At 50.4% G+C, this 14,620-nt stretch overlaps 1 protein-coding gene across 1 annotated transcript in view; it reads right to left on the reverse strand.

The window, feature by feature from the left end:
- LOC148595654 (scavenger receptor cysteine-rich domain-containing protein DMBT1-like) overlaps positions 1 to 12,190 on the reverse strand; it is a 70,104-nt gene extending 57,914 nt beyond the window's left edge. The window contains 9 exon segments of the mRNA XM_088520003.1: positions 1,869 to 2,186; positions 5,473 to 5,802; positions 7,136 to 7,183; positions 7,576 to 7,598; positions 8,715 to 8,817; positions 9,108 to 9,419; positions 10,754 to 10,801; positions 11,181 to 11,216; positions 12,124 to 12,190. Of these exon segments, the coding sequence (XP_088376129.1) occupies positions 1,869 to 2,186; positions 5,473 to 5,802; positions 7,136 to 7,183; positions 7,576 to 7,598; positions 8,715 to 8,817; positions 9,108 to 9,419; positions 10,754 to 10,801; positions 11,181 to 11,216; positions 12,124 to 12,190 (1,285 nt within the window).
- Positions 12,191 to 14,620: the final 2,430 nt, after the last annotated feature.

Genomic DNA, 14,620 nt, shown 5'->3' on the forward strand with positions numbered 1-14,620 from the left:
GCCTGACCATGTTCTCTCACGGCACCCAGCTGCATGGGAGACACGGCACTGAGGATCTCAAATGGGGCTGCTATTTTGGGCGCAGAGCAAAACTCAGACTTCAGGAAGAGCTCAGAAACATCTAGATGGCCTCACTCCAGACTCTCCCTCCTTTAGAGCATTGGACAGTATTTGGACATGGCATATTCTCCAAATCAGAATCTTTTCGCCGTATTTCTCCATTTTTATTTTTTGCTGACTGATACTTCAAAAAATATTTAATGGTAGAGTTTAACGTAGAAAGGAAGAAATATGGTATTCATAAGTTATTTAAAAATTATGAAGATTACCTTCACCCGTTACCCCAAGGCTTGGACTTGTGGTACCTGTAATACAAAAAGAGAATTAAACAGTCATGAGGAGCTATTTTTTTCAAGAAGACATACTTTTCCCACTCTATGACTATGGCGGTAGCAGACTGATGCTTCAGAATATGAATGACAAGAGAATTTTGGTGGAGAGGGGTAGAAATGAGAATTCTAAGAGAAGACTTGCATGTTTTGCCCACAGATATGCAATATGCTGGCAGAATAAAATGGGCATTGCATTCTTATTTACTGTTGCTAAGAAAAGAGGCTGGTATAAAAGACAGCATAACAACTCTCTCACTGTTGCCCTTGTAGGACCTACACCCCAAAAGAGCTTCAATGCTCTCGCAGGGGTATCTAGAACTGTCCTGCACTTGTGGCAGCAGGACTGGCGGCCTGTTGGCCAAGACCACCCAAGTCCTGGCTCTGCTCTAGTGAGGAAGAGGGAAATGGCCACCCTCCGCACTAGCTGGGAATCCATCCCCAAAGCCATGTGCACAAAGTATGGAGAGAGCAGATGTACCTGGAGGAACCAGCCCTGGAAGCGCAGTAGTGCTGGTATCGTAGGCAGCTGTCAAGAGAAGAAGGAAAAGGAGCTCGTGAGGAACCTTTGGACGGAGGGACCCAGCCATGTTCTGTCCTGGCACCCAGTTGCATGGGTGACATGGTACTGGGGGTCCCAGCGGGGGCTGCCATGGTGGCTGCAGAGTCAATCTCGGACTTCAGGAATAGCTCAAAATCATCTTGAGATCAGGCAGAACATAGAGATGACTGGCTACAGTGGGCTGTTCTGCAAAGTGATGAAAGGTGATGGTGCAGAGGAAATTGAAACCCTAGTGAGGAAATTTCTCCCTAAAAACATGCATCCTGTGGGAGACGGTGCACTTTTCCTGGAGTCAGCCTAAAGGGGCCACGCAGGCAGCAGAGCATGCTCCAGAAAGAGGGAAAGGGAAGGAGAGCAGGAATGCCCAGCACGGAAGCACAAGATGGCCCCTTCGCTTTTTCAATGCCCTCCAAAGACCACATTTGCACAGGGGCTGCTCCATGATGTGAAAAGGCACGGGTGAGATTCCCACACTCGCCAAGCCTGCTCATTGCATGCATGGCTGCCACACGGCACAACAAGGAACTAACCACGCTCCCTGGTGCTCGAAGTTCGCGGCAGTGGGCTCCTGCCCTTCCCACTGGGTTCTGGGCACCAGCTGAGACCTGGTCAGGCTCAGCACCAGGTCCCCACCTTCGGGGATGGGTCTGGAGTGGCAGCCAACTCAGGACTAGGGCACAGGCACGCAGCACACTGCCCAATACCAGGACCGGCATCTCCAAGGGCTGCATGGTGGCTCCATGGGCAGAATGAGCAGGTACCATGACATCCTCTGGCTCCCCAGAGACAGGTGGACTCTGCCAGTGGCACCAGCACAGAGCAACCGCCCACATGCTGGGACCACGACTGCCATGTCTCCTGGGAGGCCTCCAGCCATAGCCCTGTGCAGCGTGCGCATAGTCAGCAAGGGGGAGCACTGGTACCTGAGCAGACAACACCGGCGTCTTCGCTGTGCCGGCAGTTGTGGACGCCCCAGCCCGCGCTCCGGCACTGGAACAGGGAGGCCTCCCTGCCCGTGCACTGCACGTCGTCCAGGTAAATGTTGCCGCGGCCCTGCCCAAAGTAGGCATTGCCGGGCGCAGAGACCGCGTAGCCACAGCCCAGCTGCCTGCACACGACCTGGGCATCGGTCAGGTCCCAGCTGTCGTCACACACGGTGCCCTGGCCCACATAGGAGTAGATCTCGATGCGTCCCTCGCACCTATTCCTGCCGTTTACGAGTGTCAGTGAGGCACCTGTGGACAGGGAGGAGGGGAAAGCCATGGGAAACCCTCTGAAACGCGCATGGCTTCTCCTGCAGGGGTATCTAGAACTGTCCTACACTTGTAGCAGCAGGACTGGCAGCCTGTTGGCCAAGACCACCCAAGTCCTGGCTCTGCTCTAGTGAGGAAGAGGGAAATGGCCACCCTCCGCACTAGCTGGGAATTCATCCCCAAAGCCATGTGCACAAAGTATGGAGAGAGCAGATGTACCTGGAGGAACCGTCCCTGGAAGCGCAGTAGTGCTGGCATCGTAGGCATCTGTCAAGAGAAGAAGGAAAAGGAACTCGTGAGGAACCTTTGGATGGAGGGGCCCAGTCATGTTCTGTCCTGGCACCCAGCTGCATGGGTGACATGGTCCTGGGGGTCCCAGCAGGGGCTGCCATGGTGGCTGCAGAGTCAATCTCAGACTTCAGGAATAGCTCAAAATCATCTTGAGACCAGGCAGAACATAGAGATGACTGGCTACAGTGGGCTGTTCTGCAAAGTGATGAAAGGTCATGGTGCAGAGGAAATTGAAACCCTAGTGAGGAAATTTCTCCCTAAAAACATGCATCCTGTGAGAGCCTGTGCACTTTTCCTGGAGGCACCTAAAGGCAAGCTCCAGAAAGAGGGAAAGGGAAGGAGAGCAGGAATGCCAAGCAAGGAAGCACAGGACAGCCCCTTTCCTTCCTCTCCAAAGGCCCTCCAAAGACCACATTTGCACAGGCACTGCTCCATGATGTGAAAAGACACAGGTGGGATTTCCCCCTTGCCAGGCCTGCTCATTGCACTCATGCCTGCCACACGGCACAATGAGGAACTAACCACAAGCACTTGGTGCTCGAGGTTCCCCTTGCAGGAATCCCACCTTTCCTTCTCAATGGGCCCTGAGCCCCAGCAAACCCAGCAGGACACAGTGCTGGCTCTGTGCCTTTGGGGCTGGGCACAGAGCAGCAGCTGCCTCAGGACTTTGTCACTGGCAGTAGAGCACTGCCCAAACCTGAGATTGGCATCTCTTTGGGCCAATCCCAGGGCACCTGGGCTCCATGTATGCCCATGGAACTACAGTGATTCCATGGGCAGAGATGGCAGACACCATGGTGAATGCACCAATGCCCAGAGACAGGCAGGCACACGGGTGGGTTCACTCACAGGGGTGCTTGGAACCGTTCTGCACTTGTGGCAGGAGAACTGACGGCCTGGTGGACAAGGCTGCCCAAGTCCTGTCTCTTCTCTAGTGAGGAAAAGGCAAATGGTCACCATCCGTGCTAGCCGGGAATCCAGCCCCAAAGTCTCGTGCACAAAGCACAGGGAGGGCAAACATACCTGGAAAAACTGTCACTGGATATCTGTCAGTGGTGGTCTGGTAGGCAGCTGTCAAGAGAGGAAGAAAAAGGAGTTGGTGAGGAGCCTTTGATGAAGGGACCTGACCATGTTCTCTCACGGCACCCAGCTGCATGGGAGACACGGCACTGAGGATCTCAAATGGGGCTGCTATTTTGGGCGCAGAGCAAAACTCAGACTTCAGGAAGAGCTCAGAAACATCTAGATGGCCTCACTCCAGACTCTCCCTCCTTTAGAGCATTGGACAGTATTTGGACATGGCATATTCTCCAAATCAGAATCTTTTCCCCGTATGTCTCCATTTTTATTTTTTGCTGACTGATACTTCAAAAAATATTTAATGGTAGAGTTTAACGTAGAAAGGAAGAAATATGGTATTCATAAGTTATTTAAAAATTATGAAGATTACCTTCACCCGTTACCCCAAGGCTTGGACTTGTGGTACCTGTAATACAAAAAGAGAATTAAACAGTCATGAGGAGCTATTTTTTTCAAGAAGACATACTTTTCCCACTCTATGACTATGGCGGTAGCAGACTGATGCTTCAGAATATGAATGACAAGAGAATTTTGGTGGAGAGGGGTAGAAATGAGAATTCTAAGAGAAGACTTGCATGTTTTGCCCACAGATATGCAATATGCTGGCAGAATAAAATGGGCATTGCATTCTTATTTACTGTTGCTAAGAAAAGAGGCTGGTATAAAAGACAGCATAACAACTCTCTCACTGTTGCCCTTGTAGGACCTACACCCCAAAAGAGCTTCAATGCTCTCGCAGGGGTATCTAGAACTGTCCTGCACTTGTGGCAGCAGGACTGGCGGCCTGTTGGCCAAGACCACCCAAGTCCTGGCTCTGCTCTAGTGAGGAAGAGGGAAATGGCCACCCTCCGCACTAGCTGGGAATCCATCCCCAAAGCCATGTGCACAAAGTATGGAGAGAGCAGATGTACCTGGAGGAACCAGCCCTGGAAGCGCAGTAGTGCTGGTATCGTAGGCAGCTGTCAAGAGAAGAAGGAAAAGGAGCTCGTGAGGAACCTTTGGACGGAGGGACCCAGCCATGTTCTGTCCTGGCACCCAGTTGCATGGGTGACATGGTACTGGGGGTCCCAGCGGGGGCTGCCATGGTGGCTGCAGAGTCAATCTCGGACTTCAGGAATAGCTCAAAATCATCTTGAGATCAGGCAGAACATAGAGATGACTGGCTACAGTGGGCTGTTCTGCAAAGTGATGAAAGGTGATGGTGCAGAGGAAATTGAAACCCTAGTGAGGAAATTTCTCCCTAAAAACATGCATCCTGTGGGAGACGGTGCACTTTTCCTGGAGTCAGCCTAAAGGGCCCACGCAGGCAGCAGAGCATGCTCCAGAAAGAGGGAAAGGGAAGGAGAGCAGGAATGCCCAGCACGGAAGCACAAGATGGCCCCTTCGCTTTTTCAATGCCCTCCAAAGACCACATTTGCACAGGGGCTGCTCCATGATGTGAAAAGGCACGGGTGAGATTCCCACACTCGCCAAGCCTGCTCATTGCATGCAGAGCTGCCACACGGCACAACAAGGAACTAACCACGCTCCCTGGTGCTCGAAGTTCGCGGCAGTGGGCTCCTGCCCTTCCCACTGGGTTCTGGGCACCAGCTGAGACCTGGTCAGGCTCAGCACCAGGTCCCCACCTTCGGGGATGGGTCTGGAGTGGCAGCCAACTCAGGACTAGGGCACAGGCACGCAGCACACTGCCCAATACCAGGACCGGCATCTCCAAGGGCTGCACGGTGGCTCCATGGGCAGAATGAGCAGGTACCATGACATCCTCTGGCTCCCCAGAGACAGGTGGACTCTGCCAGTGGCACCAGCACAGAGCAACCGCCCACATGCTGGGACCACGACTGCCATGTCTCCTGGGAGGCCTCCAGCCATAGCCCTGTGCAGCGTGCGCATAGTCAGCAAGGGGGAGCACTGGTACCTGAGCAGACAACACCGGCGTCTTCGCTGTGCCGGCAGTTGTGGACGCCCCAGCCCGCGCTCCGGCACTGGAACAGGGAGGCCTCCCTGCCCGTGCACTGCACGTCGTCCAGGTAAATGTTGCCGCGGCCCTGCCCAAAGTAGGCATTGCCGGGCGCAGAGACCGCGTAGCCACAGCCCAGCTGCCTGCACACGACCTGGGCATCGGTCAGGTCCCAGCTGTCATCACACACGGTGCCCTGGCCCACATAGGAGTAGATCTCGATGCGTCCCTCGCACCTATTCCTGCCGTTTACGAGTGTCAGTGAGGCACCTGTGGACAGGGAGGAGGGGAAAGCCATGGGAAACCCTCTGAAACGCGCATGGCTTCTCTTGTGGGGGTATCTAGCACTGTCCTACACTTGTAGCAGCAGGACTGGCAGCCTGTTGGCCAAGACCACCCAAGTCCTGGCTCTGCTCTAGTGAGGAAGAGGGAAATGGCCACCCTCCGCACTAGCTGGGAATCCATCCCCAAAGCCATGTGCACAAAGTATGGAGAGAGCAGATGTACCTGGAGGAACCGTCCCTGGAAGCGCAGTAGTGCTGGCATCGTAGGCATCTGTCAAGAGAAGAAGGAAAAGGAACTCGTGAGGAACCTTTGGATGGAGGGACCCAGCCATGTTCTGTCCTGGCACCCAGCTGCATGGGTGACATGGTACTGGGGGTCCCAGCAGGGGCTGCCATGGTGGCTGCAGAGTCAATCTCAGACTTCAGGAATAGCTCAAAATCATCTTGAGACCAGGCAGAACATAGAGATGACTGGCTACAGTGGGCTGTTCTGCAAAGTGATGAAAGGTCATGGTGCAGAGGAAATTGAAACCCTAGTGAGGAAATTTCTCCCTAAAAACATGCATCCTGTGAGAGCCTGTGCACTTTTCCTGGAGGCACCTAAAGGCAAGCTCCAGAAAGAGGGAAAGGGAAGGAGAGCAGGAATGCCAAGCAAGGAAGCACAGGACAGCCCCTTTCCTTCCTCTCCAAAGGCCCTCCAAAGACCACATTTGCACAGGGACTTCTCCATGATGTGAAAAGACACAGGTGGGATTTCCCCCTTGCCAGGCCTGCTCATTGCACGGATGCCTGCCACACGGCACAATGAGGAACTAACCACAAGCACTTGGTGCTCGAGGTTCCCCTTGCAGGAATCCCACCTTTCCTTCTCAATGGGCCCTGAGCCCCAGCAAACCCAGTAGGACTCAGTGCTGGCTCTTGTGCCTTTGGGGCTGGGCACAGAGCAGCAGCTGCCTCAGGACTTTGTCACTGGCAGTAGAGCACTGCCCAAACCTGAGATTGGCATCTCTTTGGGCCAATCCCAGGGCACCTGGGCTCCATGTATGCCCATGGAACTACAGTGATTCCATGGGCAGAGATGGCAGACACCATGGTGAATGCACCAATGCCCAGAGACAGGCAGGCACACGGGTGGGTTCACTCACAGGGGTGCTTGGAACCGTTCTGCACTTGTGGCAGGAGAACCGACGGCCTGGTGGACAAGGCTGCCCAAGTCCTGTCTCTTCTCTAGTGAGGAAAAGGCAAATGGTCACCATCCGTGCTAGCCGGGAATCCAGCCCCAAAGTCTCGTGCACAAAGCACAGGGAGGGCAAACATACCTGGAAAAACTGTCACTGGATATCTGTCAGTGGTGGTCTGGTAGGCAGCTGTCAAGAGAGGAAGAAAAAGGAGTTGGTGAGGAGCCTTTGATGAAGGGACCTGACCATGTTCTCTCACGGCACCCAGCTGCATGGGAGACACGGCACTGAGGATCTCAAATGGGGCTGCTATTTTGGGCGCAGAGCAAAACTCAGACTTCAGGAAGAGCTCAGAAACATCTAGATGGCCTCACTCCAGACTCTCCCTCCTTTAGAGCATTGGACAGTATTTGCACATGGCATATTCTCCAAATCAGAATCTTTTCGCCGTATTTCTCCATTTTTATTTTTTGCTGACTGATACTTCAAAAAATATTTAATGGTAGAGTTTAACGTAGAAAGGAAGAAATATGGTATTCATAAGTTATTTAAAAATTATGAAGATTACCTTCACCCGTTACGCCAAGGCTTGGACTTGTGGTACCTGTAATACAAAAAGAGAATTAAACAGTCATGAGGAGCTATTTTTTTCAAGAAGACATACTTTTCCCACTCTATGACTATGGCGGTAGCAGACTGATGCTTCAGAATATGAATGACAAGAGAATTTTGGTGGAGAGGGGTAGAAATGAGAATTCTAAGAGAAGACTTGCATGTTTTGCCCACAGATATGCAATATGCTGGCAGAATAAAATGGGCATTGCATTCTTATTTACTGTTGCTAAGAAAAGAGGCTGGTATAAAAGACAGCATAACAACTCTCTCACTGTTGCCCTTGTAGGACCTACACCCCAAAAGAGCTTCAATGCTCTCGCAGGGGTATCTAGAACTGTCCTGCACTTGTGGCAGCAGGACTGGCGGCCTGTTGGCCAAGACCACCCAAGTCCTGGCTCTGCTCTAGTGAGGAAGAGGGAAATGGCCACCCTCCGCACTAGCTGGGAATCCATCCCCAAAGCCATGTGCACAAAGTATGGAGAGAGCAGAAATACCTGGAGGAACCAGCCCTGGAAGCGCAGTAGTGCTGGTATCGTAGGCAGCTGTCAAGAGAAGAAGGAAAAGGAGCTCGTGAGGAACCTTTGGACGGAGGGACCCAGCCATGTTCTGTCCTGGCACCCAGTTGCATGGGTGACATGGTACTGGGGGTCCCAGCGGGGGCTGCCATGGTGGCTGCAGAGTCAATCTCGGACTTCAGGAATAGCTCAAAATCATCTTGAGATCAGGCAGAACATAGAGATGACTGGCTACAGTGGGCTGTTCTGCAAAGTGATGAAAGGTGATGGTGCAGAGGAAATTGAAACCCTAGTGAGGAAATTTCTCCCTAAAAACATGCATCCTGTGGGAGACGGTGCACTTTTCCTGGAGTCAGCCTAAAGGGGCCACGCAGGCAGCAGAGCATGCTCCAGAAAGAGGGAAAGGGAAGGAGAGCAGGAATGCCCAGCACGGAAGCACAAGATGGCCCCTTCGCTTTTTCAATGCCCTCCAAAGACCACATTTGCACAGGGGCTGCTCCATGATGTGAAAAGGCACGGGTGAGATTCCCACACTCGCCAAGCCTGCTCATTGCATGCAGAGCTGCCACACGGCACAACAAGGAACTAACCACGCTCCCTGGTGCTCGAAGTTCGCGGCAGTGGGCTCCTGCCCTTCCCACTGGGTTCTGGGCACCAGCTGAGACCTGGTCAGGCTCAGCACCAGGTCCCCACCTTCGGGGATGGGTCTGGAGTGGCAGCCAACTCAGGACTAGGGCACAGGCACGCAGCACACTGCCCAATACCAGGACCGGCATCTCCAAGGGCTGCACGGTGGCTCCATGGGCAGAATGAGCAGGTACCATGACATCCTCTGGCTCCCCAGAGACAGGTGGACTCTGCCAGTGGCACCAGCACAGAGCAACCGCCCACATGCTGGGACCACGACTGCCATGTCTCCTGGGAGGCCTCCAGCCATAGCCCTGTGCAGCGTGCGCATAGTCAGCAAGGGGGAGCACTGGTACCTGAGCAGACAACACCGGCGTCTTCGCTGTGCCGGCAGTTGTGGACGCCCCAGCCCGCGCTCCGGCACTGGAACAGGGAGGCCTCCCTGCCCGTGCACTGCACGTCGTCCAGGTAAATGTTGCCGCGGCCCTGCCCAAAGTAGGCATTGCCGGGCGCAGAGACCGCGTAGCCACAGCCCAGCTGCCTGCACACGACCTGTGCATCGGTCAGGTCCCAGCTGTCATCACACACGGTGCCCTGGCCCACATAGGAGTAGATCTCGATGCGTCCCTCGCACCTATTCCTGCCGTTTACGAGTGTCAGTGAGGCACCTGTGGACAGGGAGGAGGGGAAAGCCATGGGAAACCCTCTGAAATGCGCATGGCTTCTCTTGTGGGGGTATCTAGAACTGTCCTACACTTGTAGCAGCAGGACTGGCAGCCTGTTGGCCAAGACCACCCAAGTCCTGGCTCTGCTCTAGTGAGGAAGAGGGAAATGGCCACCCTCCGCACTAGCTGGGAATCCATCCCCAAAGCCATGTGCACAAAGTATGGAGAGAGCAGACGTACCTGGAGGAACCGTCCCTGGAAGCGCATTAGTGCTGGTATCGTAGGCATCTGTCAAGAGAAGAAGGAAAAGGAACTCGTGAGGAACCTTTGGACGGAGGGACCCAGCCATGTTCTGTCCTGGCACCCAGCTGCATGGGTGACATAGTACTGGGGGGTCCCAGCGGGGGCTGCCATGGTGGCTGCAGAGTCAATCTCAGACTTCAGGAATAGCTCAAAATCATCTTGAGACCAGGCAGAACATAGAGATGACTGGCTACAGTGGGCTGTTCTGCAAAGTGATGAAAGGTGATGGTGCAGAGGAAATTGAAACACTAGTGAGGAAATTTCTCCCTAAAAACATGCATCCTGTGAGAGCCTGTGCACTTTTCCTGGAGGCACCTAAAGGCAAGCTCCAGAAAGAGGGAAAGGGAAGGAGAACAGGAATGCCAAGCAAGGAAGCACAGGACAGCCCCTTTCCTTCCTCTCCAAAGGCCCTCCAAAGACCACATTTGCACAGGCACTGCTCCATGATGTGAAAAGACACAGGTGGGATTTCCCCCTTGCCAGGCCTGCTCATTGCACGCATGCCTGCCACACGGCACAATGAGGAACTAACCACAAGCACTTGGTGCTCAAGGTTCCCCTTGCAGGAATCCCACCTTTCCTTCTCAATGGGCCCTGAGCCCCAGCAAACCCAGTAGGACTCAGTGCTGGCTCTTGTGCCTTTGGGGCTGGGCACAGAGCAGCAGCTGCCTCAGGACTTTGTCACTGGCAGTAGAGCACTGCCCAAACATGAGATTGGCATCTCTTTGGGCCGATCCCAGGGCACATGGGCTCCATGTATGCCCATGGAACTACAGTGATTCCATGGGCAGAGATGGCAGACACCATGGTGAATGCACCAATGCCCAGAGACAGGCAGGCACACGGGTGGGTTCACTCACAGGGGTGCTTGGAACCGTTCTGCACTTGTGGCAGGAGAACTGACGGCCTGGTGGACAAGGCTGCCCAAGTCCTGTCTCTTCTCTAGTGAGGAAAAGGCAAATGGTCACCATCCGTGCTAGCCGGGAATCCAGCCCCAAAGTCTCGTGCACAAAGCACAGGGAGGGCAAACATACCTGGAAAAACTGTCACTGGATATCTGTCAGTGGTGGTCTGGTAGGCAGCTGTCAAGAGAGGAAGAAAAAGGAGTTGGTGAGGAGCCTTTGATGAAGGGACCTGACCATGTTCTCTCACGGCACCCAGCTGCATGGGAGACACGGCACTGAGGATCTCAAATGGGGCTGCTATTTTGGGCGCAGAGCAAAACTCAGACTTCAGGAAGAGCTCAGAAACATCTAGATGGCCTCACTCCAGACTCTCCCTCCTTTAGAGCATTGGACAGTATTTGCACATGGCATATTCTCCAAATCAGAATCTTTTCCCCGTATTTCTCCATTTTTATTTTTTGCTGACTGATACTTCAAAAAATATTTAATGGTAGAGTTTAACGTAGAAAGGAAGAAATATGGTATTCATAAGTTATTTAAAAATTATGAAGATTACCTTCACCCGTTACGCCAAGGCTTGGACTTGTGGTACCTGTAATACAAAAAGAGAATTAAACAGTCATGAGGAGCTATTTTTTTCAAGAAGACATACTTTTCCCACTCTATGACTATGGCGGTAGCAGACTGATGCTTCAGAATATGAATGACAAGAGAATTTTGGTGGAGAGGGGTAGAAATGAGAATTCTAAGAGAAGACTTGCATGTTTTGCCCACAGATATGCAATATGCTGGCAGAATAAAATGGACATTGCATTCTTATTTACTGTTGCTAAGAAAAGAGGCTGGTATAAAAGACAGCATAACAGCTCTCTCACTGTTGCCCTTGTAGGACCTACACCCCAAAAGAGCTTCAATGCTCCCTTTTGGTGTCTGTGATGTATACCGGCAGATGCAGCTTTTGGAAGACTGCACAGCTCATTTAGAGGCAGGAGCAAGGAAACACAAAGCAGCAGAGTAAGTTCCAGAAGAAGGGAATAGAAAGAAAGCGGGAATGCTGCACAAGGAAGCGCAGAATAGCCCCTTCCTCTCCTCAAGTTGCCCAACATATTTGCATCAGGTCTGTCTGTGTGTACAACAGCATCAAGGCACAGTGGGGAGAGAAAAAATCACTTCCCTGGTGCTTGTGGTACTATACATGACAGCAACTGTGATTTATTTCCATTAGATTTTATATAGTTAAATGTGCATTGGGTCATGCCACATGCATCTGGAAGGTTCACTTTGGAGTGCGTTAAAGCAAATATTCATTGCGGCCAAATAAAGTATAATCCTTCTAAATTCACATACTGAAAAATACTTATTTGTACAAATTAATCATTTAGTACTATTTTCATAGTAGTGTAGTTGATCTAAACTATGATTGTAAAATAATATGCAGTTGGAGCAATATCAGTTTCATTGCACTAAAGAATTTACCTCAAAGATTTTACATAGTTTACCTGAGCAGGCATCCATACATGCTGAAACCACGAGGAACAGCCACATCAAGCGCTCGGTGGTACCCATGTTGTCCAGAGCTGCCAATGAAGCAGAGTGTCAGAATTTATACCAAACACCTCCACAGGAGTGCAGTTCCCAAGGTCAGTCTGTCTGAAAAATGAATCGTTATAAAATGTATGTTTTATAGGCATGACTCAGGTTACATTTGATTTCTTAACCAACATTTTTATGGCCACTCAGTATTTGCAGAAAGATAATACATGAATATTAAGTTTCAGTTTCCTGGAAAACCTGTGCTACCCCTATTACTTCAAATTATCTCACTGCAACTTTGACTGGTGTGCAGGTCTGTTACTACCTTTGGACCTAAATGCTTCCTAACCACCTCTGTTTGTTGGTTTGTTTGTTATTTGCTGCTTGTAGGCACTTTTTAGGCAGAGACTCTAAATAGTATTGCAAGGGGAAGCATTAAAATCACATCAAGTCTTCCAAGAGACCCTTCGGCAGACAACCCTGGTCTCACAAATGGTTAATTTTCTGATAAAATCCTCTTGAAATTACAAGCATATTTCCCTATCTCTTGTCAATAGTTCATTAGAGCAGTCAGCAATTTCTTGGAATCTTAATGGAAAAAGACCTTTGGATGCTTCTAATCCAATTTTCCATTCAAAACTGGGCCAGGCCTTAATTTAGAACAGATCACACATATCTTTGCCCAGTCCTTTCCTCAAAACCTCCAAGAACAGAGATTTCACAGTCTCTTTAGGCAACCTGTTCCTGTGCTTAACTACTCCCTTAACTGTCCTCTGCTGAGTTTACTTTGCTTTGACAGTGTCTTCCTTGTACTGTGGCATCCAAAGCCACACTCACTATTGCAGATGCTGCCTAATGAATATCAGGTAAAGGGAAATCAGTTTCCTCAATATTCTGGCTTGCTCCTCAAGAGAAATTGCCCATAAAGATTCTTCAAGCCTTTGAATCACAAAGCTTAGAGAAAGCAAAAGATATTTGAGTTGAAGTAAAATCAAAAGTCATGCTGAAATGAACTCCTCAGCCGGTTTATGTGAAGTCTTAATGTCGTTTTAGATTCCTTAGGGCACAACAGCCCATCATTCTGTCCTGCTATTCTGCTTGCTGGAGCCACTTCTATTGTTCCTCCTCATGCGACAAGAAAAATAGGGGACAAGTAGAAATAGGCAACTGTTGTCCTTTGACCATATTTCATCCAGGTCCCACCTCTCTTTCTATTTCATCTGGGATGATCCAGGCAGCAAATAAACTGCAATAGCTGGTGTAATAACTTATGATTCCCACTGGCATAGTCTCAATTCCTGCTGCAACCAAGTAGAGTTTCTAGCTAAAGACAAAAGAAACATATAGTCCTCTTTCTGCAAAGGCTAACAGCATTAAATTAGAGGAAGGAGAAGCAAAAGACAAAGAGACCACAAACAGAGACAGAAGCTGTGAAAACGGTCAGTGAGAAGAGGAAAAATAGGAGGACAATGGTAAATACAACTGATTGTTTTCATATGTTAATAAAGAAATGTAAGCATGAACATTTCCATTCACAGTTTTATTGCTTCTAACTTCCCGGCAAGAGCAAAACCAGTACCATAGGCTTAGTAGAGCAATCACACATTGTGACTAATTAAGTGAGAAGGGGCTTTGAGATCATCTTGCTTCCTACAATTTTTTGAAAAATAAGATTTTGTACTTATAATCAGCTGGGAAGAAACTTTGCAAAAAAGAACCTGGAGATCCTGGTGGAAAACAAGCTGAACCTGAGCCAGCAACATGCCCTTGCAGCAAAGCAGACCAGCAGCAACCTGGGCTGCGGTAGGCAGAGCGTTGCCAGCAGGTCAGGGGAGATGGTCCTGACCCCTCTGCTCAGCCCTGGTGAGGCCACCTTGCAGGGCTGCATCCAGTGGTGGGCTCCTCAGTGCAGGAGACATGGACAAACTGGAGCAAGACCACTGAGGGGTCAGAAAGATGACTCTTGCTTGCGGCATACAAGGAGAACTTGAGAGAGCTGCTGTTGTTTAGCATCAGCAATAGAAGGGTCTGGGTGGGGTCTTATCAACATATATATAAATACCTGATGGGAGGGTCTAAAGAAGATAGAACCGCTTTTCTCAGTAATATCCAGTTGGCAGATGATGTTGGACTAGATGATCTCCAGACGTTCTTTCCAACCTCAAGTATTCTTTAGTTTGATAAATAGGAAATTTATGGACAACAATTCAAAACAAAGAATTTAGAATTTAGAGTATTTAGTCAAGGAGGACTAAATACTCTGTTGCAAGTTTATTCGCAATAATGAAGTCTGCTAGTGTGGTTCTTCAATATAAAATCGCTTGTCGGAATTCTTGTGTGCATTTACCTCACCCTGTCCCAGTTTCCCAGTGCATTTTTGTCATTTCTAGTCACCAGTTTTTAACTTACATAGGCACTCATGTCTTTGATTTGAAGCTCCTAAATGCCAGTTAAAATACCAGC

The sequence above is a fragment of the Tinamus guttatus genome, unplaced genomic scaffold (genome assembly GCF_059628265.1).
Source record: "Tinamus guttatus ecotype Peru unplaced genomic scaffold, ASM5962826v1 Tinamus_guttatus_pri_ptg000079l, whole genome shotgun sequence".
NCBI classification, from domain to species: domain Eukaryota; kingdom Metazoa; phylum Chordata; class Aves; order Tinamiformes; family Tinamidae; genus Tinamus; species Tinamus guttatus.